Genomic DNA, 25715 nt, shown 5'->3' with positions numbered 1-25715 from the left:
CACACTGGATTAGATACAAAAAGTTTATTAACATAGAAATACTTGTACTCACTTAAAAGCTAATGAGCCATAAAAGTAAAAAAAGGTTACAAAGAAAAATAAAGGTAAAATGCTCACTAGTGCCTAACTTAACAAAGCAAAAAGTTCTCACCACATGCTTTCACGAGTCTTACACTGACCAAACTCTTTAGGTCAGGACACCTGCCCTAGAGTATCCAATAACTGCTCCCTTTGTTTCCTCAGGTGCAGTGAATGCAAAGGGCAGGGAAAGAGACAGAGAGGGGTGTCTTCAGGTGTTTGACCCTCCTTTTTATAATTTCAGTTCCCCTCTTGAAACATATTTCCAGCTGAGACCCAAGAGATAAAGAGTCTACCTGGAAAGATATTCCCTGATAGTTTTTTCACCTGTTTGAATTTCATCTTCCCTTCCTGCCTGATGACTCTGTTCACTGCTTAAATGCAAATTAAAGCAAGCACACAGTCCATTGTTTAGGACAGACCTATTTGCCAGTATCCAGTGGTGAGCTGGAGACGGTTCGCACCAGTTCAATGGAGCTGGTTTTTAAATTTAGAAGCCCTTTTAGAACTGGTTGTCCCTCAAAAGGGCTTCTAAATTTAGCACCCGGCCAAAAACGGCACATTAGGCGCCTACTCAGTGGGTGCTCCGGGGCTGGAGCACCCACGGGGAAAATTTGGTGGGTGCACAGCACCCAGCGGCAGCTCCTAACCCCGCCCCATGTCCAGCCCCAATTCACCTCCACTCTGCCTCCTCCCCTGAACACACCGCCCCGCTCTGCTTCTCCCCGCCTCCCCACCCCCGGCTTCCCGTGAATCAGCTGTTCGCGTGGGAAGCCTGGGAGGGCTGAGAAGAAAGCGGCAGCTTCACACTCAGGCCCAGGGAGGCGGAGGCGAGCTGAGGCAGGGGGCACGAGGAGGGCTGCCCACGCCGCAGCGGGTAACCCAAGGGGGGGGGGGGGGACGGGGACAGGGGAACCTCTCCCCGCCCCAGCTCGCCTCTGCCTTCCTGGGCCTGAGCACAAAGCCGTCGCCTGCTTCTCAGCCCTTTCCGGCTTCCCGCGCGAACAGCTGATTCGCGAGAAACCGGGGGGGTGGGGGGAGAGAAGCAGAGCGGGGCAGTGCGTTCAGTGGAGGAGGGGGAGATGAGGTGAGCTGGGGCCGGGCGGGGAGCTGCCGTTGGGTGCTGTTCACCCACCAGATTTTCCCCACGGGTGCTCCAGCCCTGGAGCACCCACGGAGTCGATTGCTCCCCCTCTAGCTTCGCTACCCCACCCCTAGGAGCCAAAGGGACCTGCCGGATGCTTCCCAGGAGTCGCACCAGGTAAGCCCCGCCGGGACTCCCCACCTCGCCCTCTGGCTCTTAGGGACGGGGCAGGGTGGGCACCCACTACGGTGGCCCATGAGACCCTCCTGCCCGGTTCTAGGGGCAGTCAGGGGACAGGAGACGGGGGATGGATGGGGGAGGGGGTTGGATAGGGCAGGAGTCCCGCGGGGGGGCACGACCCCCTTGTGGGTTGAAGAGGGAACCGGTTGTTAAGATTTTGGCAGCTCACCACTGCCAATATCTGTATGGGCAGGACGGTGGGGTTTGGAACCTGGGTTAATAACAACTACATGGGGGAATCTTAGAACTTCCCATACAATGTTGCCACACATATCTCACCAAGACGTTACTAAAAAGAAAGTTATGAATTTCCAAGTGATATCTTACAAGGTATACTTTGTATAAAGATTACTACAATAGCGTGTAGGGGTAAATTTGAGTTGCCCACTCTCCAGGATTACCCTGGAGTCTCCAAGAATTAAAGATGTCATGTGATGAAATCTCCAAGAATACATCCAACCAAAATTAGCAGCCCTATCGTAACATCACAGAGGGGCACAGGGGATTTTGCTATGCTTTGAGTGTTCATCTATATATGAGTGGGAAGGGGCCTACGTTAGGGTTGAGGGAGGGGGAATATAGGGCTTCCCACTCTGCCCCATGGGTGTGTAGGGGACTGCGAGGGGGGGGGGCGCATTACTCTCCCCTCTGGGATTTCTGCGGGAAGAGGGAAGGAGGTTTGTGCATCACTCGCCAGGCCACACAGGGTGCGCTCCGCGAGGGCCGGACCCATCCCCTCCGGCCCCATAGGGTGCACTCCGCGGAGGGGGCGGGCAGGAAGGACTGTCGTCCTGCGGGGAGGTGCCGGGCACCGCAGCGGGAGAAAGCGGGGGCTCTGCCGAGCAGGAACTGCAGGTAGCGCCGCCCCGCTCTGCCAGCGCGTCCCCGCCCTCACAACACGCCGACTAGGGGGACGCGCTTCGCTGGGAGGCGGAGGCGGCCGGCGGCCCGGCCATGTCTCAGGAGAGCTTCCCGGCCGCGACCCAGCAGAGCCCGGAGGCGGAGGACGAGCCCCGCAGGTCAGGGCCCAGTGGGGCATTGTGGGTAACTAGGGACACCTCTCCCACTCCCCACAGGCGCGCGAGCGGCCGCGGCCAACTGCTGCCTGCGGGGGTGGGACCGGCCGGGCTCGTGCCCCCGCCCCATTTTCGCTGGGGCCCGGCAGACCCAGCCCGTCGCCTCACCGCGGAGCGGGCGGGGAAAACGGCGGTCCCTGCCGGAGGCCGCAGCCTTAGGCGGGCCGCGGATTGCCCAGCGTGAGCCCTGTCGCCCCCAGGGAGCGGCCAGCTGCGTCCCGCCCTTCGGCCTGGTTCCGGCGCGGGGCCTTTACCCCCGCCGGCTCTCAGCGCAGCCTGGGCCTGAGTTTAGCCCCACCCCTCAGGGGGGCTGCAAGTGTAGATGCTGCCCCAGCCCGCGGTCGACCGACCGGCCGGCCCGCCTGCCTGCCTGCCTTCCAGAGGCGCCCGCCAGCCCCTGAGGCTCAGTCCCTTACCCTGGGAGGTAGAGTGATGCCGTTAGAGGCAGGCTCAATAACCCTTAAACTCAGCTCCCTGTTGACGATCCCTCTCAGTCTTGTCAGTGTAAAGTTAGCAAAAAGAAAAGGAGTACTTGTGGCACCTTAGAGACTAACTAATTTATTTGAGCATAAGCGTTTGGTTAGTCTCTAAGGTGCCACAAGTACTCCTTTTCTTTTTGCGAATACAGACTAACGCGGCTGTTACTCTGAAACCTGTAAAGTTAGCGTGGTTAGCGGATGTAAGCAGGACTCCACAGCCTTGAAAAGGAGCCACCTTCATGGAAAAAGAAAAGGAGTACTTGTGGCACCTTAGAGACTAATCAATTTATTTGAGCATGAGCTTTCGTGAGCTACAGCTCACTTCATCGGAAACCTTCATGGAAGAATGTGACAGCTGCTAAACAAGGCCCAGCACCTTCATGGACCTTTCCAGTTCAAACCAGAAGTGGTGGACTTATAGGTGGAGAGACAGTAATCACCCCCACCCCCAGCAAGAAAGATCCTGATCCTTAGAAGTATTTAGGTGTCCAACAGCCCATCTTTCAAACAGTGCCATGGTACATTGTTTCATGATACTTCCAACAGCATAATGTTCTGTTATCCTAGTGGTGTAGCAAAATAAATAATATAGGGAGGGGGGAAAAAAAAGTCTAGGCCATGTTCCAAGCCTGACAAGGACAATGTTTGTGTACCATGATCCTACAAATGCACATGTTTGACTTTAGGCATGTGATTAGTCCTGGCCTAAAACACCAGTTCCTGAAATAGCTGGGCTTTTGTTGGAGAAAAGCTTCCCGGGATGGCCAACCTAAGCCCGAGAAGGAGCCAGAATTTACCAATGTACATTACCAAAGAACTACAGTAATATGTAACGATTATATATGTATATATATGTGTGTGTGTGTGTGTATATACACACACACATCATTATATAAGTTCATAATGTATATTTATGATACATTTATAATGTATAGTTAATGATAACTTAATCTTTTACTTAGTGGGACTTCTGGCAATCCTTGCTTTCAACAGTTCCCTTGAAGTTTGGTTTGTATGCAGTTGTGCTCACATGCAGCAGTTCTCTTAAGTGGCTGTGTGTCAAAATGGATCGGTGCTTGGATTTCACATGTTTGAGCGTCAAGAAAACAGACTCACAAAGATAGGTTGAGATAAGCATCGAGATTAATTTTAGAGCTGCACCTCTGATGTTGGGGTATTTATCCTTTGGTACACCTGAACACCCACCATTTTTTCCCCAGAGTTGGCTCCTAGCAGGAGCCGCATATTATCTTCTGAAGAGCCGCATGCGGCTCTGGAGCCACACATTGGCCACCCCTGAGCTATCCAGATACTGTTAACTTTTGAACCTGGTGAGTTTGAGATAGATTGAGCTTGCACCCACTATGGAACTGTCACCTTCAGATTCTCCTCAACAATGATTGTTTTTTTGCTGTGGAGAATTAGTGTTTTCGTATCCAACCACTTGTCCATATTGTAACTGAAGCCACTCCCAGTTGTCTTGGTGATCAGAAGAAAGTGTTAATTACTTGTAATATAATGTTACTTTGCAAATATTTTGTTTCCCCTGTTTCTATCAGCCAATAGAACAGTTGCCTACAAAAATCCTCTACAAAAATTGTTTTCTGTCACATTATATATACTTCTTTATTGCTGTGTTTAAGAATGATCCTATATTTGAAGTGTTTGTTACCTAATTTGTATTCTGGTTTCATAGCATGCAGCTTCCATCAGAGCTGAAAACCACTTCCAATTGTCAGTGCAGGCTTTCAGCATAAAATAACTTTTCTTTCATACCTAGTGAGATCAATTTGATGTTTTGTAACTTGAATGGACAATGACAAACTGTCTTGAAACAGAGGTAATAAGAGCCTTTCACAAGGTGGTCAGTGATTTGAATCCACTGCAATTCAGTAGCAACCAAAATTCATTCACAGACCTATGTAAACTAATTGGAGTCCATCTGGTTTCTTGTTGATAGGGGTCTGTATTACAGAATGACATTCTTGTTGGCAATTTCAGCATATTGAATCGTCACGGAGTCTGTGTGTACTTCTCATTTTAGGCAGCCTCTTTAGAAGAGAGCTGAGGTACATAGGATGGCACTTTGTAGAGAATTTTGCACTGTCACTACTCATAGTGTAATAGTGCTGTTACTAGTCTCCTGATTTGTCCATCTGGTACTCTTTGAGCACTAAATTTGCTTTACAATATAGAGCTGATAGTTCTGAATAGTCTACAAATGCATGTAGGTTCTCCTGATGCAAAAACTTCATACATGTGCTTGGTTTTAAATACTTGTGGTCTATTGGGTACTAAGATAGGAAGTCTTGTAAATCTGAGAAACTGCAGGGTTTTTTGTTTTCAACATATCCCTCTAACTCTGTCCCCTGTACGTTCGAGGCAAAGCTTTTGCCAAATCCTGTTGCTTTTTCCTCCACAACAGCTTGTGGAGGAACTTTTCTGTCTCTTTCCCAAATGCTAAATACAGACATACCTTAGTTTAGCTTAATCACGTTGTGACTGTCTGAGCTACCTGTTTTTCCTCTAATCACAAGAGTTCTCAGACTGGGGGTCATGACCCCTCAAGGGTTGCAAGTACATGCCTCCCAGCTAGCTAGCAAGTGTGCTGTGAAAACTGATATTTATATGTTTATTAATATCAATTTTCACAGCCTCCCAGCTAGCTAGCAAGTTCACTGTGAAGTCTGCGCTAGTAAATCTGCTGTGAAAAGTGATATTAAGAAACATACAGATATCACTTTAAAATAGCGTTAAGTATAAGGGGTCGCACTCAGAGAGCTTTCTGTGTGAAAAGGGTTGCCAATCCAAAATGTTTGAGAATCACTGCAATCTTTTCCCTTTCTCTGCTGCAGCTAAAATACTCTTCCTTTCTTGCTGTTCTAGTTCTCAGGTGCCCATCCCTAAAGCCTCTTATTGCGCATTCTGAAACAAGTTTAAGCTCAGACCTCTGGGTAGCTTTTCCCCCTACCTACATCTCAGTTCTTGTTTCCTCCTATACTGCAAAACAAACTTCCTATATATGAATGGATACAAGGCCCACCAAACTGAGAATTCGTTAAACTATTTTTGCCACAACCAGATTTGAGTTTTAGTGGGTGGTAGGGTTTTTTTAATATATAATTTTATCCTTTTACAGGAGCTAGAACTGATTTTAACAAAATGGAAAGTTGGGAGATAATATTCGCCTAGTAAATAGGGTGCTGCATTGGGATTCAGTAGACTGGGTTCTATCCTGGTCTACCATGGGACCTTGGACAAGTACTTTGCTTCCCTATAACTCGGTCTCCCCATCCCAATGTAACAATGCTTGTCCTTTTTTGTAAAGTGCTTTGAGATCTGTGGATGAAAAGTGCCACAAGAGCCAAGTATTACAATTATTTCCTCAAAGTTTCAGTGAAAAAAAAAAGTAAGATTCAGATTTTTTTTGACCAGCTCTAAATACAGTTTTCCCTTCTAAATTATTTTATTTTGTACATTATTCATCAGGAAATTTTCTTCTTTTCTTTGTAGCTTGGAGGAAATGATTGTTGCCAAACCAGGGAAAACACCAATTCAGTTGTTACATGAATATGGCACGAAGGCTGGTATCGCTCCTGAGTACAACTTTGAGAAGGCTGAAGGACAAGTACATCTTCCAAGTTTCACCTTTAAAGTCACAGTAGGTGAAATAACGGGCACAGGTCTGTAATGTTACTACACTTTGGTATGGTGGTTGGCAGTGGTTTAAAAAAAAAAAATTTAAGTACTTACAATGTGTTTTTCATTAGAAAATACAAAAAAAAAATTCTATGATTTGACCATTTCATTTATTTAATTGGTTAATATGCTTTGCTTTTGCTCCTTCCAGTACTTGCCAAACTTTAACAGCTTTGCCTAAAAGGCAAGCTTTCAGGGTGGATTTTATTTAAATCACTACTCAGGAAGACTCGATTTAATCATGGATTTCTACATAAAAGTGCATTCTTGTTGGTTGTTATAACCTTAATACATATTCTTCACAACTCAGGGATAGATGTTTCATTTTTAGAATGTACACACTATACATTTTTAAAGTGATTAATTTTGAAAACTTTTCAGATTAGTTTTACAGCTATATCAGAAAATGAATGATTGTTTGGTTATTTCATTTACCAAAAGTAAGACAACTGGGAGGTGAACTATCATTAATATTTGGAGGATTTTCTTGCCATGCTGTATTAGGAGGAGATCATCACCAGACAGACATTTAAGTTGTTTTATTTAACTAAAACAACAACAACGTTATGTATTCTGGATTTTTTTCTTCAAACAGCAAACATAATATTTTAACAAAACAAGCATATGAATTTTTTAATTTAGTTAAACATTCAAGTTTTTTAAAATCAGGTTTGTTTTTGTTAAAATTATTTAACTTATAATTAAATGAAATATTTTAAAAAAATTAAATAGACTGTGTCAGCCAGGTCAACATGGAGAAACTTAAAATATTGGTTCTGTATCTAACTCGGTTGTCTTTACCTTCACTTTCCTGTTTGTTCATAATCTGGAAAAGAAAAAAAAAGCTTTCCTGCTTTATCAGGTCCCAAACCGTTTTTCAGTTTCGAATGAATTAGTCCAAAAGAAGAAAATAGTCTTTTTACACCAGCAGAAGAAGCTACCTTTGTTAAAAGTGAGATTATCACTTCAACAGTCTCTGAATCCAAGTGCTTAAGTGACTTCCACCAGTTCACTGGTGTGACTTTCTTTAGAACATCATCAGCAAACATATTTCTTGAATGGTTCACCCTTAGCTCCGAAGTTTATTATAGTTGGCATTATGGAGGGATGATTGCTGGATGTCCATGTCATTGCCAACTCCTCTTCTTCAGCCGTTAAAAGTTTGACCCTGGTACCAAGTATTGAGCATATTTGCAAGAAAATGAGCTGGAGATAGTGCTTGTCCCATTCGTTTTTTTAATGCTTGTAATTTAACTTTGTCATTGCATATTTCTCTTTTTAAGATCTCACTCAGTTCCTTCTCTCTCATGTGTTCAACATTTCTCTTAAGCCCAGTGTTGAGAACTTTGGCTGTGACAGTGTCATCGATTTTTTCACAATTTTGTTCACAAACTGTCATCAGATTAGGCCAGTTCTGGATATAGTGCTCAAAACAGTCCACTACTGAGTTCCATCACATCTTGTGGGAGAGTTAGCTTGGTTCCTCCCACTTCTTTCAGAGCAGCTGCTGCAAAGTAGTTGTTATGGAAGTATTTTGCAATTTCAACAACATTCGCCTTTATTTCTGGAACACTGAAATAAATGAAGTGCATCAAATGAGCACTGCAACTGTATGTTATTAGCTTGGGACTCTCTTCACTCTCTTCTAAATAATTTCTTCTCATTTTGGATATATTTGCAGCATTGTCTGTGACCAAGCTGCATACTAGACATTTGGATTTTTTTCCCCACAGTTTGTTATAGCTTTTACTGTTACTTCTTGTAAGTATTCTGCTGTGTGTGCGCATTTCCTGATGTATCAATTGTTTCTGTGAGGAAGATATTCCCTTCTTCTGTTGTCACACAAGCACATACAACAGGATAATTGTGGACATTGCTCCACCCATCAAGACTCAAGTTAACAATTTCACCCTCTCGACCTTTTTTCACACTGCTCAGTTTCTCTTTCATACCCTTTATGCAGCAATTTGCTGGTGACATCTGCTCTGTCGGGTGGACTTTATCCTGGTCTTAATGACTGAACTACATTAATGAAGTATGGGTTCTCAATCATACGGAAAGGAGAGTTTGTTGCATAAACAAACCAGGCAATTTTCTTCATCAGTTAGCTCTTTTTGTAATCTGCTAGGTCTTATCACAAACTTATCTATGGTTGTTTCTGGGTGATGGAGGGTTGTTTTTTTTTCCTTTTTGCTACAGGTGATATGCTGTGGCTATGTGACATACATGAGGTGACTGAAACACGATCATTGGCAGATAACTCTGAAACTATAGAAAATTATGGTGATCTTGAAGATGGATAGTCTTCAGATTCCTGTATATTGAGGATGGATTTGCCTAAACAAAATAAGTCAGTGCAGTTATTTAATTACCATACTGCTCATTTAGTATTACTCATTGCATTCACTGGTTTCAGAGTAGCAGCCGTGTTAGTCTATATTCGCAAAAAGAAAAGGAGTACTTGTGGCACCTTAGAGACTAACCAATTTATTTGAGCATAAGCTTTCGTTAGCTTCCGATGAAGTGAGCTGTAGCTCACGAAAGCTTATGCTCAAATAAATTGGTTAGTCTCTAAGGTGCCACAAGTACTCCTTTTCTTATTGCATTCACTGACACTCAATACTACTTTAAAGGTGAAATTGTAAAAGGAAGATCTGCCTATTTCAGCTATTTATTTTTTATCACAACTGCATCTAAAATGATAGTACCATGGAATAACAACTATATTTTTGGAAGTCCTTAGGAAACAAGTATGAAATAAAAAAAAGTTTACCAACCTGAAGATCCTGCATGTTCAGACATGTTCCTTTCATCATCTTCAACACAGCTTCCTCTGAGGTTGTTTCATTCTGGCAACTAGGCCAGGCATTTATTTGTTGCGCTGTTTGCATTTTGCACACATGCCTGTCTTACCCACAGGTAGAGGAACTCATTAAAATATCCCCCAAACTGGGTCTCTTCTATGGCCTGCTGCCATTATAGGTTTTCCCTTCTAGTGAGAGAATAGTATGCTAGATCTCAAATCAATAAAGGCTTCACGGAGAAAGACCTCAAGACTTCTGGAATATGCTGCTCAAACAGTTTCACTTTCGTTTCTACGGCCTGTCATAGAATTTCAGGGTTGGAAGGGACCTCAGGAGGTCATCTAGTCCAACCCCCTGCTCAAAGCAGGACCAATCCCCAACTAAATCATCCCAGCCAGGGCTTTGTCAAGCCTGACCTTAAAAACTTCTAAGGAAGGAGATTCCACCACCTCCCTAGATAATGCATTCCAGTGTTTTACCACCCTCCTAGTGAAAAAGTTTTTCCTAAGATCCAACCTAAATCTCCCCCACTGCAACTTGAGACCATCACTCCTTGTTCTGTCATCTGCTACCACTGAGAGCAGTCTAGATCCATCCTCTTTGGAACCCCCTTTCAGGTAGTTGAAAGCAGCTACCAAATCCCCCCTCATTCTTCTTTTCCGCAGAATAAACAATCCCAGTTCCCTCAGCCTCTTCTCATAAGTCATGTATTCCAGTCCCCTAATCATTTTCGTTGCCCTCCGCTGGACGTTTTCCAATTTTTCCACATCCTTCTTGTAGTGTGGGGCCCAAAACTGGACACAGTACTCCAGATGAGGCCTCACCAATGTCGAATAGAGGGGAACGATCACGTCCCTTGATCTGCTGGCAATGTCCCTACTAATACATCCCAAAATGCCATTGGCCTTCTTGGCAACCAACGGCACACTCTTGACTCATATCCAGCTTCTCGTCCACTGTAACTCCTATGTCCTTTTCTGCAGAACTGCTGCCGAGCCATTCGGTCCCTAGTCTGTAGCGGTGCATGGGATTCTTCCGTCCTAAGTGCAGGACTCTGCATTTGTCCTTGTTGAACCTCATCAGATTTCTTTTGGCCCAATCCTCCAATTTGTCTAAGGCCCTCTGTATCCTATCCCTACCCTCCAGCGTATCTACCTCTCCTCCCAGTTTAGTGTCATCTGCAAACTTACTGAGGGTGAAATCCACGCCATCCTCCAGATCATTTATGAAGATATTAACAAAACCGGCCCGAGGACCGACCCTTGGGGCACTCCACTTGATACCAGCTGCCAACTAGACATGGAGTCGTTGATCACTACCCGTTGAGCCTGACAATCTAGACAACTTTCTATCCACCTTATAGTCCATTCATCCAGCCCATACTTCTTTAACTTGCTGGCAAGAATCCTGTGGGAGACCGTGTCAAAAGCTTTGCTAAAGTCAAGGAACAACACGTCCACTGCTTTCCCCTCATCCGCAGAGCCAGTTATCTCGTCATAGAAGGCAATTAGATTAGTCGGGCATGACTAGCCCTTGGTGAATCCATGCTGTCTGTTCCTGATCACTTTCCTCTCCTCTAAGAGCTTCAGAATTGATTCCTTGAGGACCTGCTCCATGATTTTTCCAGGGACTGAGATAAGGCTGACTGGCCTGTAGTTCCCAGGATCCTCCTTCTTCCCTTTTTTAAAGATGGGCACTACATTAGCCTTTTTCCAGTTGTCCGGGACTTCCCCCGATCGCCATGAGTTTTCAAAGATAATGGCCAGTGGCTCTGTCCCTCCCTTCTTGCATTTATCTCCAGACTTCTTCTCTTTGTTGGTGGCGGAATAGATCTGGTCAATCTTCTATTCATTGAACTTTTTGAAACTTTGCACTTTTAGAGAGAGGTAAGGGATTGACTCTGTGTACACAAATTTGCAGAGGGACAATAGGGTTGAGGGCTGTTATTTCTCACCTCTATATTTTATTTATTTAAAAACATTTTTGCTGTTAACAAGCATTTTATCTCTTGAGACACAAATCCACAATTTGACAACTTCAAAACTAAGCATCTCTGATGGTATCTTTTAGACTGAGCACTGAGTCCCATTGGGTAGATAGATAGATTAACTAAAATAATCTATACAGAAGCCCCTGGAACCCCATAAGATTGGGTCCCTAATCCATGAACTACTGGAACTCATTTACAAAACTTTTCTTAAACATTACATGAATATATTGTATCATACTATAGAATTAGAATTTATAATCCATATTCCATGATGAGATATCTTTGAGCTATTAATGTATCTATCTTTAGATAGGTTTTTGAGGAAAAAACCATTTTATCAAAAAAATATGATTTAAATCAAAAATCCAATTTTTTTAATTTTTTTTTTTTAAAAAGCAGTGATTTTTATCTACCCTGCAAGCTTTTAAACTTTGAGTTTCACATGTTAAAATATTAAAACAGTGCGGTTTTAGGCTGTTATTCTGATTTGATATTTTCAGAAAGTTCAATAAAAAGGCAAAGATAAATATTACCTTGTTCACAGGCTGAAAGGAAAAGCTCCAATAGCTGCATGCTAGTTTGAGGATTCTGAAAAACCTAACCACAAGAAACTATAAATGTTAAATTAATCTGTTTGGATTAAACTACATCTATTGTCTTCATGATAGCACACTACATATAGATTTATTACATGCAAAAAAGTTACATTAAAAGAATATTATGGTTGTAATGTCAAGCACTCAAAAGCCAAGGAAATTCCAGAATTAAAGTTGCCTGTGCATCTTTGATTTGGCCCCCTTGTACACAGCCATTATGAAAATTACATGCTCTGTTATATCTTTCCATATGATCTCTACTTCAGTGGAAGCATAGTTATTCATTATTTATCTGTATCCTCGTCAATACGTGACCCCAGGTCTTAAATACATACCATTTAAACCATGCACCAAATAAGAAGTTGTTAGTTTCTTCTTGGGTGTTTACATCATGCTTTCACCATGGTAACTGAATGCTTCTTAGACAATGAATTGATCTTCAGAACACTCATATGAAATTAGGTAGTCATATTATCCTCTTTTCACAGATGGCAGAACTGAGGCACAAAATGTCTAAGGTCAAGATTTCAAGAGTGTCCACTAATTTTGGATGCTCAACTTGAGATGCCTAAGGCCTGATATTTCAGAGTACTAAGCATTTTTGACACTTTGTATATTCAAAGCACAGTCCCTATTGACTTCACTTGTGAGTGCTCAGCACTTCTGCAGATCTGGCCCCAGGAGTCTCAGGTTGGGCTCTCAAAAATGAGGAGCATACAATTAGTGGCTCCCTTTGGAAAATTTTCGTTTGAGTGACTTGCCCAGCAGCCTGAAGGAATAGTGTGGCAGAGGCAGGAATAGAATCTAGTTCTCTGGGATGACATTCAACATGAATAACCAGAAGATCATCATCTCTCTTCTTGCAGTCCCCTGCCTCATTCACTGCACAATTTCCAGGAGGTTGGTGGCACCAGAATGAGAGACTTCCTGGACTATCATCAGAGGGACTGAGTGGAAACCATTGTGCTCAGACAGCCAGGGGTTGCCTACCCTGTGTGTCCTCCATCATGTGCTCCAGAAGGTGAGGGCAGCCTTACCTCCCACTTCTCTCTTTCCTGGAGTGGATCCTGTAGGTAGGTGCTCCCTACCCACTGCTTACCTCTGGCCCTCCAGAATTAGACATCAGACCCCTGCCCTATGAGCCTCCCACCCAACCTGAGCTGGCTGAATGACATTCAGCTGTATCACCTCCAAACCATACCAAGGAAATATGTGTATGCACTTGTGCTTCATACTATCCATTTCATTGCCCTCATGTCTACCCCTACCCCACCTCCCTGACAGTAAGTGGTGGGACTTGCTGCCACCTGAGGAGAGGAGGTAACCTAGTGGTCCAGCCTATACTCCATTCTGGTCCATGGCCTACCAGGGATATCAGTTGGTGGCTCCTCCATGAAGCCATAAGCACGGGCGTGTAGATGGTGCAGTTCATGAACTCCCCCAACACCTGTCCTGTCTGCAGTGATAGGGAGAGCCTGGCACACATCTACATATGGCGTGTCAGATTGCAGCCCCTCTCCTCTGTTACAGAGGTTCTGGCTGCACTTGTCCCCACACTTCCCGATCCTTGCAAACCCCATCCATTGCCCCACAAAGGTGCAAGACCTCCTTATGAACTTCCTGGTACTGGCAAGGCTGCCATCCATCATACCAGGAGGAAGAATCTGGACAGGGCTCTGCAACTGTGGGGACTATTTCCAGTCCCTTGTGAAGTCATGTCTTCAGGCAGAGTTCCTCTAGGCCAGTGGTTCTAAACCAGGGGTACACAGAGGCCTTCCAGGGGGTACATCAACTCATCTAGATATTTGCCTAGTTTTCCAACAGGCTACATAAAAAGCACTAGCAATTTTTCAGTAATAGTGTGCTGTGACACTTGTGTATTTTTATGTCTGATTTTTTTAAGCAGGTAGTGTTTAAGTGAGGTGAAACTTGGGATATGCAAGACAAATCAGATTCCTGAAAGGGGTACAGTAGTCTGGAAAGGTTGAGAGCCACTGCTCTGGGCAGTGTCCACTGACTCCTTAGATGCCTTTGAGGAGCAGTGGGCACTGTCTGGGGTTCTCTGTTCAGTGTCCCCTTCCAGTTCCTGGATTTTCATCCTTTGATCTTCACTCCCATCCCTGTTTTTTCATTTGTTGTCCCCAGTATACACTTGGGGCCCAGATTCACTGGTTTCTGCCAGATAAGAGGCAGGGCCTTTAACTGAGGGCAGGCTTAGGGCCGCCATTTCCCAACAATCACAATAGGTACACACTTTCCAGCTTCTGCTACAAACAGCCTCCATTATTACACAGCCCTGATTCATCCCCTGAGCAGATCCATGCAGTGCACCGAATGAGGCAGGGTTTCTGAGCTGCAGATCCATGCATATGCACATGATCGCTGAATTAAGGATGCACAAACTACCTTAATCCTGGTGTTTCCTGACTTCTGAATACTTGACTTTGCAACCGTAAAGTTTAAGTGTGGTTTCGTGGAAGATCATAGACTAGATGGTTCTTTTTAAAAGTCTTAAGACATTCTGTAACATAGAACCATATAGTCTTCACATAGTTCATCAGGAGGGTTCAGACTACAGTACTTGAGATAATGCAGCAACTGATGTAATAATATGCTGTTATCCTCTGGAGTACCACTAGGGGGAGATGAGAAACACTGTGCCAGTGGGTTTCAGAGCTATTTGCTGACAACCCACGGATACAGACTCAGGACTTCTGGGTTCAATTCCAGAGGAGTGTTCTATTTTGGTTATATAGAATTCTGCTCTTATTCTCCCCCCACCCCCATGTCTCCCTCTGATACTGTATAACCCACCCTAGATTCCCTCAGCCTCTCATGCTTTAGGGATATCAGATTGTCTATTTTAATACAGGTGAAGGCCATAGCAAGAAGATTGCAAAACACAGAGCTGCAGAAGCTGCCTTGAATGTTTTGAAAGGAAATCCAAGTATTGGGTGAGTTAGGTGTTGCTGTATTGTACTGCACAAAATTTCATTGCTGCTCTAAAAATGGCATTCAAAGAAGCTCTGAAGACCAAAAAAAATAAAATAAAAAAATACTGTCAGTTCAGCAGTTGGAAGACTTCATTTTCTTTTTGAGGAAAGTCTTTTCTAATTTAAGTCTAAAAACTGACTCTCTCTCTCAAACTTTCTAATGTTACCTTTTCTGTAATCTGGATTCTTGTATTTCATTCTTTTCCTAGTGAAACTGTCTAAGATGAAGTGGGGCTAATGTATTTTTTCAGGTGCTATTTCTGTTGCATGATAGTGTACTGTATAATTTGAAGCACTTATATAGGTGGCTTTTACATCAAAAACATTCTTTAACAAAAAAATTACATGATTATAGTATAATAATAAATAATAATAATAATAATAAAAGGCACCGCATATATATTCAGTTTTTACTATTTTCTCTGTATAACTGGTCAATCCGCTATTTGTGTGGTTCTCCTCCCCTCCCCTCCCCGACACACACAGCCATGGAAGAGAGAAAATGACATGTTTAAAATAAATATCCACAAGTTGCCAGGGGACACATTAATATCAGGTGTATCTGGCTCTAAAGTTTTAAATCTCAAATAATTACGATATAGTATTTTCAACACGTGAGAAGATGGAGATTTAGCCTTGGACACTAATCATGCAAAGATTTCAATGGGACTACTCACGTGTAAAATTAAGTATATGCATTAGTGTTTAGAGGATTGGGTGCATAGGTTATTAATGGATTAGTGCCTAATTTATGTCCCTCTTAAGCAGTTTTAACTTAAAATTGTCAGTTTAAAAAAAAAAAGTTAAACTATTTTAGTCTTTCAGTGCCAGACTCCATAGTTCCAGATTCTCCAAAGCAACCACAAAATCAGACCAATCCTATAGGTACATTACAGGTAAGATGTAACCTTTTTTGCATTTTAAGACCATCATGCTATATAGTTCAGGTATGTGTATAAAAATGTTCCTTACAAGAAATGAATATTGGATAAGCCTGAATTTAAAATATATTCTGGTTCTTAGAAACTAAACTAGCAGCTAGCTACTTTTTGAACTTTTTTTTTTTTTTTTTTTTGTAGTTACAGAAAGCAGCATAGACAGCCCAGAGCAAGTAGTACAGGTCAGAAAAGAGCAACAACTAATTTTGTTCACTGCAGGAAAGCATGTAGAGAGCCAGCAGTAGTAAGAATATGAAATGTGTATGTAACTAACTTTACTGTTATAAGTATGCTTAAATCCAGTTAATACTGTCAAAATAAAAACATGGTGTGAACAGATTTAGACATGAAAATTTGGCTTCCTATACTATAAGATTTTCTTTAAAATGTTCACAAAGCTGGTTGAAATTGGAGACCCATAGACAACATATTTAGAGGATTATTTTTAATGTGTTCTGATGAATTTAAGGTGTTCTGTATTTCTGAAATTTAGAGTGTTTATGGAAGAAGGGGAACAGAATGTTATGTACAAAATCTTCCCATTTAAATAATGTTTCATGTCTGCTTTGTTTGGCATTTTCATATGAAACATTTAATGCATGTGTGTATTAACTGTGATACTAAGTGCTAAAGTTATAACACTGTAGGGTGAACCCTGGAGGTCTAAATACAGAGTGCTGTGTGCTCTGCCTCCAATCCAACAAAGTACTCAGCCACATATACCTTGCTGGATTGGGGCTAGAGTGCTCAATTCCTTGAGGGATTGAGCCCAGACACCAACCCTGAAGACAGTTTTGCATGTGCTTTAAGCATAAGTAGTCTCATTGAGTTTGACGGGGTTTCATATTAAGTGAAACTGTTTGCAGTGTTTTGACCTAAGTTTACTTGCATGGCTCTGAAGAATCTCATGGTTCACCAATGACTAGTTGTAAGTAAGAATCAAAACCTGAAAGTCGCCTACTGGACATGAGATTTGGGTGCTTTTGTTTAATTTTTTCCCCATAGACATATTTAAGGTGGAAAGGTACAGAAAACTTAGCTTAAGACATGCACTTCCCTTAACAACAACAGTTTTCATTAATGAATAAATCCTTGAAGACACATTTCTTGACCATTGTTTTTAAAGACAAATAAATGTAGTCAAATTGTTTTTCTCTCACACACACTCACAGCCCTTTCATCTGCTTTAAAATATTCAGTTTATGTACCATTCTGCTCTTCAAGAGATATAACATAGAAACTTTAGTTGAAAGGCATGTCTTACTACCAGGTCAAAAAGAAAAACTCACTGACCACATGATTACTCTGGAGCTATGTTTTTATTTTAATGCTGTTGGTACAGTATTGCATGATGTGATATGTTCAGTCACTAGTTTTGTTAATTGATTCTCTATTTTAAGCAGGCTGGCCTTGCCAAATCAGTACTATAATTTGGATAATCATATTAAAATATGAAATAAAAAGAATTGAAATTAATAGCTCAGAATGATTAAAGAAGGAATTGGCACTTAGTCAAGGCTTAAAGTTTCAAGTTTGACTAAACAGCTGAGATTCAAGCTGGTTTTTAACTTTTCTGAACAGGACCAGGTCCATCTCTCTTACATGGCACTCTAAATCCTGCCAGCCTGAAGCGTGAGTGCTGAGGATCAGACACCCTACAAAACCACCCTATGTCTTTTCATTTTTAGACAGGGTTTTAGGCTAACACAGCTCTTTAAAATGTAACTTACTAGTGTTTTGGGGTTTTTTTTACATGTGCTGCTAGTATTGGCAAATACCAGAACAGAACACGTTTCAGAGTAGCAGCCATGTTAGTCTGTATTCGTAAAAAGAAACGGAGTACTTGTGGCACCTTAGAGACTAACAATTTTATTTGAGCATAAGCTTTCGTGAGCTACAGCTCACTTCATCGGATGCATTCAGTGGAAAATACAGTGGGGAGATTTATATACATAGAGAACATGAAACAATGGGTGTTACCATACACACTGTAAGGAGAGAGTGATCACTTAAGGTGAGCTATTACCAGCAGGAGAATGGGGGGGGGGGCACCTTTTGTAGTGATAATCAAGGTGGGCCATTTCCAGCAGTTGACAAGAACGTCTGAGGAACAGTGGGGGGTGGAAATAAGCAAGGGGAAATAGTTTTACTTTGTGTAATGACCCATCCACTCCTAGTCTCTATTTAAGCCTAATTTAATTGTATCCAGTTTGCAAATTAATTCCAATTCAGCAGTCTCTCCTTGAAGTCTGTTTTTGAAGGTTTTTTTTGAAGAATTGCAACTTTTAGGTCTGTAATCAACTGACCAAAGAGATTGAAGTGTTCTCCGACTGGTTTTTGAATGTTATAATTCTTGACATCTGATTTGTGTCCATTTATTCTTTTACGTAGAGACTGTTCAGTCTGACCAATGTACATGGCAGAGGGGCATTGCTGGCACATGATGGCATATATCACATTGGTAGATGTGCAGGTGAACGAGCCTCTGATAGTGTGGTTGATTGTGATCAGGCCCTATGATGGTGTCCCCTGAATAGATGTGTGGACACAGTACTTTGACTTCTGGTAAAAGTGTCCTTTTAGGTAACTTATATCCTTGTGTTTTCCCACATCAATATATTGTGCTCTTCAAGCTATTACTGAAATATTTTCAGTGTTATGGCGGTAAATGTGTTTGAAATATGGACCGATGAGTTTTGCTAAGCAGTGGTGGTAGCTGTTTGAATGAGATGTTTAGAGACAGAACAAAGCAGAATCTTTTTTTATTAGTCAGGTCTAACTTCTGTTTCTCTAGGAACTGGCTGTTCAGAAGGGATGGAGACTTCCTGAATATTCACTTGCACATGAATCGGGGCCTCCTCACAAGCGAGAGTTTACAATGACTTGCAGAATAGAAACGTTTGTAGAAACTGGTATATATGTATATATATATATATTTTTTTTTTTTTTTAAATCAACACAAAACGTAGCAAATTTAGAATGTGGTCAGTTTCCATAGCAGTCCCTAATGAATTGTGAGTGTTGGGCTCCCTCCCCCCCATTTAAAAATCTTAATATTGTACCTATCGGTTCTTTTTTAAAGCAAATTCATGACATACAAAATGCATCATTGGCACTCTTAAAATATTTGCTATTAACCTTTGGACAGTGAGGATACATTTTCAGTTCCCTAACATTAAGGAAGAGACCATTTTAAAAAAAATGTTCCATTATTTAACTTGAAAATGCTGGAAGCTATGGTGTTAACTTTGAAAATACAGACTTGCAGTGCTTTTAAATATTAGGATAAGTGATATTCTGCATGACAGTTCTGTCCTATTACCTCGAAATTGGCAAGAGAATGCGCGAATACATTGCACTGATATCCTAAATAGTGTTTGTACATAAGACTGTAAATCAAGCTATTTAAATGTTGCATCTAAAACATTTCTCAATGCAACAGAAATTGTTGAATGATACCTCCCAGTGTATTGAAGTAAAATATTCCATTTGAAGTTAGCAACATACTGTGCAAATACATAGTAGTTCTATTTCAACAAGTATTTGCTGAATGACATTCATGCATTATGTATGTTGAAGAACCTGCAAAAATTTTGCATTGGTACTTAACTCCCTTGTAAACTCTTGAGCAAATTCTATACTTGTAACTGTAAAGTTATTCTTGACCAGCCTTTCCAACCTAGTGACCAGCATTTGGTTAGCTGCAAATAACCCATCCTCAAATGAGATTGTTTTGTAATTTTTTGGTGGAGGGGAGGACTCCCTGGTTGTGCTTAGTGACATTCTGATATAGAATTTAGGCTTTGAGAAGTTATGGGAAGGGGTTGGTGAGGAGAGGAAGCAGTTTGAAATACTTAGTGCAAGACACTGAATCTTCCTCCTCAGAACAGGTATTAACCTCCAGCTTTGAAGCTCAGTAGTAATCATAGAGGCAAATAACTGTATCTGGCCCTAAGTTTTTAAATGCTTAATGTGTTATCTTACAGCTGAGAAATTGGAGGTTTACTTTCTTTTAATGGAGTCTATGGGAGAATCCTGCTCTTTAAATTACTATAAAATACATTCTAAACCCTGTTTCCTTAGTGTACTTCATAAGACTAGATCAGACAAATTCTCTAGGAACCTGAATACCTGTAACCATCAGTGGTTAACAATATTGCATTTACAGGGAGACTTGCAGATTGAATTCAAGTCAGGTGGATTGCTCAATGATTTGGGTCACCCATTTAACCCCTAAACAGGTAGCTAATGATCAAAATGTTGCTATCTGATGTCTCTTTGGTGGTCTACATGAAGTGAGTTGATTTTAGTCTAGTTCTTAGTGAACAGGTATCCTCCATCAGAAAACCATTACCATTGCAATTATTAACTAGCACCAATATTGGCAGAGTGTCCCAGGATTAACTGGACTTATAGACTGAAGTCTTTCACTACAGGAGGTGATCCCTTCAGTTTATAACTGACTTATTCTGGAAGAACAATGTGAAAACTTGCACAATTTCACATCTTCTACCTGTTCTGAGTACTAATAGAAGGCTTCTGTTCTCTTAACTAAGTACCTTTCAATTGTATTACAATTCTTTCAAAAGAAGGAAAATGTGAGTAAGAGTAAGTAAGCTGCAAGAGTGTTTGTGTCAAGATATTATTTAAAATGTTTTATAATAGTGAATCTATTTGTGGAACCCAAACACATCTAAAGACCAAATTCTGCTTATCTACAGATTGGATAATCAACAAGCTGTAGTAATTCAGGAACTCAGTGTTGCAGCAATGTGCCCCCAATGCTAGTCCACTAGCAACAGGATTGAAGTCAGTTTATTTCACATAAGCCTTCAAACAGCAGTCAGATAGTAACAATTTATTTCTTACTGTTTATGGTAAATTTGAACCAGCAACCTACAGATGAATTATCTGTCCTCTGAGCCACTAAGTCCACCTCCATGCATTTTTCTTGTGTTAATACTGTTTGGTTTTGTTTCTTTATGCAGGGACTGGGACATCTAAGAAACTAGCAAAGCGAAATGCTGCTGAAAAATTACTTGCCAAATTCCACAGGTTCCCTCCAGATAGCATCAATATTTCCTTAGTAAGTAATGGGCAGAGCAGCATAAGTGCCATAAATCCTGTCAGACAATTCAAACAATGACAAAACTAACAAAATATCGTCAGACACTTTCATTATCACAAAGTTTTATGCCATGTTCCTATTTCTAGATGGACCCAAAAGCTCTGGGCTATCATCCAAATTTTGCATCAGATTATTAATAGGACATTGGTGGAAGAGACTATATAAGGACAGCCACCGTTAAAAGTAGGATTTTTCTCTGTGCTACTCTTATTAATTGGCTTCAAATAACCCATCCTGCTATTTTGGGAGGGAGAAAAAGAGGTATGTTATAGGTAGATATCCTTTTTCATAATGTCAAATGAGGGTATCAAACAGGGATAATTTTTATTTGACCAGTAACATAAGGGAGTTCTGGGAGCAGGGATCTGAAAAAGTGGGAGAGCGGAAATAAAGTCCAAAAAGTAAAATAAGTGAGTAGTGTTTTTGAATCTGTTTGCTTACTACAATAATAAATTATAATACCTTGACACAGACAACGCATGCTGGTGAAATATAAGTATTTGCCCACTTAAGTGATTGGGAAACATAATAAAAATACAAGACATGGTGGCCTATTAAAGTGTACCTTCTGGGATATACTAGGTTTGTTCACACTAAATTTGCATGGCATATCTAGGGTATCAAGGAGGCCATCAGGCAGCTGCTGCTGGCAGCTGCATATGCTTTGCTTTCCCCAAGCAGCAATACACATCACTTCGTTCAATGGTATTGTCTGCACACTTTCTTGTAACAGGCACTGTGGAGGAAGCAGCCATGCAAGAGGCATAGAACACAGGGTCAGACCAGTTTACAGGGAGTGGAGAGTTGAGGTTGGCTGAAAAGAGGGAGAAGGCACAGAGTGTGCTTGTTGAGAGAAGAGGAGCAAATATAGGGGAAAAAATTAAAAATAAAGAATGGGAGACAGCGAGAACACAGGCAGAAAGACAGACAGTTGTAATCAGGCCAAAACATAGCATAAGGAATAGGATAGCGGGCAGTCAGGCACCAGTCCATCACTGGGGCAGTTGAACAAAAAAGCTGGGAATCACTGACACACTATCTAAAGGTGCTGTGTGGAAGTTTGCATTTTCTGTGTTTTTGTAGATTAAAGTGAATATTGCATGCTTTTTTTTTTTTGTTGCTGAACAGCATTAATATATAAACACAAATCTAAACCCTCTTCAAATGTTTTCAGGGAAATGAAATGGGAAATAATTTAGGATGCACATGGGATGCCTTAAGGAACTCATCCGAAGAAAAAATTACCTTGCTGAAGAAAAGTCCACTCAGTATTCCTAATACAGACTATGTCCAACTACTTGGAGAAGTTGCAGAAGAACAAGGTTTTGTTATAACATATTTGAATATAGGTATGTTAGTATTGTAATACATGAAGGATACATTCCTCCTCTCTGAGCCACACTTAAGCAAAACATGCAGTGATGTTAAATGGCAGCTCTGCTCATACAGCATAAAGGAAAACTTTGCCCTAAGACTCCAAGCCTGCAATTCATATATGTGAGCATATAATTCACATGCAGCTCTACCGAAATCATGGTTTGCCCACGAGTCTGATTGGAACCTAAATTACTATAACTACAGAGGCATCCAAGCCTAGATTTTTCGATTATTTATGGCTAAGGCTATGATTTAGTCACAGGTATTTTTAGTAAAATTCATGGACAGGTCACGGGCCTGTGAATTTGTGTATTGCCTGTGACCTGTCCATGAATTTTACTAAAAATACCCATGACTAAATCTTAAGTGGGTCACTGCTGGGGGGTGCCAGGACTGCTGCTGGGGCATGGGGGAGGGCAGGCATGGCACCAGCTGCTAGGACTGCCGGCAGTGACTGCACCAGCTGCCCGGGCACTGCCTCTGGTAGTGGCTGCACCGGCAGCCCGGGCTCCGCGCTGGGGGCTGCCCAGGGAAGCGGCTATTCCAGCTGCCTGGGGACTGCCAGCAGCGGCTGCACCAGCCACCCAGGGACCACTGCTCAGGCGGTTCCTGGAGCCAGCTGCACCAGCCACTTCTCAAGCAGTCCCCAGGGTTAGCTTCCCGGGGATGCCCGAGCAGTGGCCAGTGCTGCAGCGTCTGGCTGCGGAGTGACTTTAGCAGTGACCAGGGTAGCTGTCCCCATGGCCACCTGACCAGCTGGCTCTGGAGCCACATGTTTGGGTGGCCCCGGGGTCAGCCACACTGGCCCCCGCAAAAATCATGGAGATAGCGGAATCTGTGACTTCCGCAACCTCCATGACAAACACTGAGCACTATATATGGCTATGAACTTAAGAGCCAAAGACTTTCACATCCCCACTTACTATGATTTCAGAAGTTTGGAATCTAGCTGGAATTGTAAATTTTCCCTTCCTTTCTGTTATTCTGGTTGTCATTTCTCTTTTTAAATCTCATGTTCTCCCTCCTCCCTTGTGTTACCACCACTTGAGTTGTGACAACCTTGTAACTAGGAAAAGCAGATACAATCTTGTGTGGTATCTAATACCACTCTTTTTTTATTGCATTATTAAGATGAAAAACATATATGCAGTCTGGACTAGACAGACACTTGGCAATGTACATACTATTCTTAACCTCCAAATAGAGATGTCCTGATTAATAAGAAATTATGATGGTACCAAAAAGTGTTAGCTTTGATAATGCAGGGTAAGATTGATTAAAATCTTAGCTCACATTTTAGTGATATCTAGTAACTAATTTACAAGTATCTAGCACAGCTGCTATTCTAAAAGTTAGAATTTTGCAAAATATTTGACACCTACACAGTTAATATTTCCAATAATTCTTTCAAATGTTACTAGCAAAATAACTATACATGCCGCACAGCAGGAACAGAAAGGTGGATGGATCATTCAAGAGTATAGTCAACATTCTGTCCTATCCTTCATAAACTTTCCATCCATAAGTGTTTTGGAAATTAATTCTGTGTAATGAGTGACTAAAAGTCAGTGTGGTTGTATAAGTGATTTTAATACATGTCACTTGGAAAAATTTGGGGGAAATAAGGGAAGTTGTGCAATAACTTATACAAGGTGTAATGTTGAGCTAATCATTGTTTGCTTATTTGATTTCAGAGGAGCTGAGTGTGAATGGACAGTACCAATGTCTTGCTGAACTCTCAACAAATCCAGTCACAGTTTGCCATGGTACTGGGATTTCTTGGGGCAATGCTCACAACGATGCTGCTCACAATGCATTACAGTATTTAAAGATCATGGCTGGAAGAAAATAAACTTGAAATAGAAAAATATCTTCTGCTAAAGATTTAACTTAAAAGATATTTCCAAAGTTGGATGTTCTCATATATGTAGTTCAAATTTATTTTGGGCTATTTTTAAGTCACTCCACAAATACCATTTTAATTATTCATTACTTTGAAATGAGTCAGTTATCATAAGGTTTTCATTTTGGATTGGTTTACAGTATTTAGCTCTCAGTATTGTAAAGCAGTGAGGACATTAAATTACTGCTTGCATACTTACTGAAGCATAAACACTCCCTTATGGAAAACCTGTAGGGAGAATTATAAATTTGATACCAGAGTTAGAGAACACAACACAGACATCAAAGATGGTAGCTATAGGAAGACCAGTCCTATAGTGTGCTGAGTATCCCCAAACACCATCGTTTTCAAAGGGCATTGGGGATTGTCTGTTCCTTGCAAGGGCAGGCCTTTGAAGAGCATATTCTGTTGCTATTTATAACCCAATGGAAATGTATCTGATTATATGCTTTAAAAGTTGGGCATGGTGTTTTATGAAAGTTCTCATTTTATTTTTACTTCATTGAGTGAATGGTGGCCTTTTAAACCCATTATCTGAGATTGGCACTTGAAAGCAATGTAATGGCTACAGAAACATTACTGCCCTCTTTTAATAAAGATATCTATAAATGTCATTAGCTGTTCTTTAATAAATTAAGGTTAACTCCTGTAACTGGTATTTCTCATCTTATTTTACTAGTTCAGTCACACATTCCAAGAAGTTGGATACATAGGGTGACCAGGTGACACTGGGCTGTGCCCCAGAAGCATCCAGCAGATCCAGCTCCTAGGCGGGGGGAGGGGGGGGGAGGGGCCGACGGGGCTCCATGCGCTGACCCTGCCCTGAGCACTGGCTCTGCATGGGAGCTGGGGGGTGGTGCCTCCAGGCGAGAGAAGCATGTGCTACGGAGACTCCTGCCCCCCACCACCTAGGAGCTGGACCTGCTGGCCACTTCCAGGGCACAGTACAGTGCCCCAGGACAGACAGGAAGCCTGCTTTAGCCCCCCACCCCACTGTGCCATTCACCACGAGCCACTTGAGGTAAGCCCACATCTCAACCCCAAGCCACAGCCCTGAGCCCCCCCAAACTCAGGCTCCCTCCTGCACCCTAAACCCCTCAGCCCCAGCCCAGAGCCCACACCCCAACCTGCAGCCCCCTCCCCTATTCCGAATCCTTCGGCTCCAGCCTGGAGCCCCCCCTGCACACCAAACCCCTCATCCCCAGCCAGAGCCTGCACCCCTCCCCCAGCCCAGAGCCCCCTTCCTGCACCCCTCATTTCTGGCCCCACCCCAGAGCCCACACCCCCAGTTAGAGCCCTTACCCTCTCCCACACCCCAACTCCCTGCCCC

At 42.1% G+C, this 25715-nt stretch overlaps 1 protein-coding gene across 1 annotated transcript; it reads left to right on the top strand.

Moving 5' to 3' along the window:
- Nucleotides 1–2209: 2209 nt before the first annotated feature.
- Nucleotides 2210–25037, top strand: PRKRA (protein activator of interferon induced protein kinase EIF2AK2). The gene is made up of 8 exons (XM_077829592.1): nt 2210–2421; nt 6471–6640; nt 14919–15000; nt 15857–15935; nt 18772–18889; nt 20966–21063; nt 22280–22454; nt 24177–25037. The coding sequence occupies exons 1-8, from the start codon at nt 2357–2359 to the stop codon at nt 24332–24334; spliced, it is 945 nt and encodes a 314-aa protein (XP_077685718.1). The 5' UTR covers nt 2210–2356; the 3' UTR covers nt 24335–25037.
- Nucleotides 25038–25715: the final 678 nt, after the last annotated feature.

The sequence above is a fragment of the Eretmochelys imbricata genome, chromosome 11 (genome assembly GCF_965152235.1).
Source record: "Eretmochelys imbricata isolate rEreImb1 chromosome 11, rEreImb1.hap1, whole genome shotgun sequence".
Taxonomy (NCBI): Eukaryota; Metazoa; Chordata; order Testudines; family Cheloniidae; genus Eretmochelys; species Eretmochelys imbricata.
The sequence above is the reverse complement of the archived record's forward strand: the minus strand, read 5'-3'. Positions and strand labels throughout refer to the sequence as shown.

Coding starts and splice junctions, on each gene's coding strand:
- PRKRA (XM_077829592.1), top strand. CDS start 2,357: ATGTCTCAGGAGAGCTTCCCGGCCGCGACCCAGCAGAGCCCGGAGGCG. Junction 15,001..15,856: donor AAAGGAAATCCAAGTATTGG/GTGAGTTAGGTG, acceptor AAACTATTTTAG/TCTTTCAGTGCCAGACTCCA. Junction 22,455..24,176: donor TATAACATATTTGAATATAG/GTATGTTAGTAT, acceptor ATTTGATTTCAG/AGGAGCTGAGTGTGAATGGA.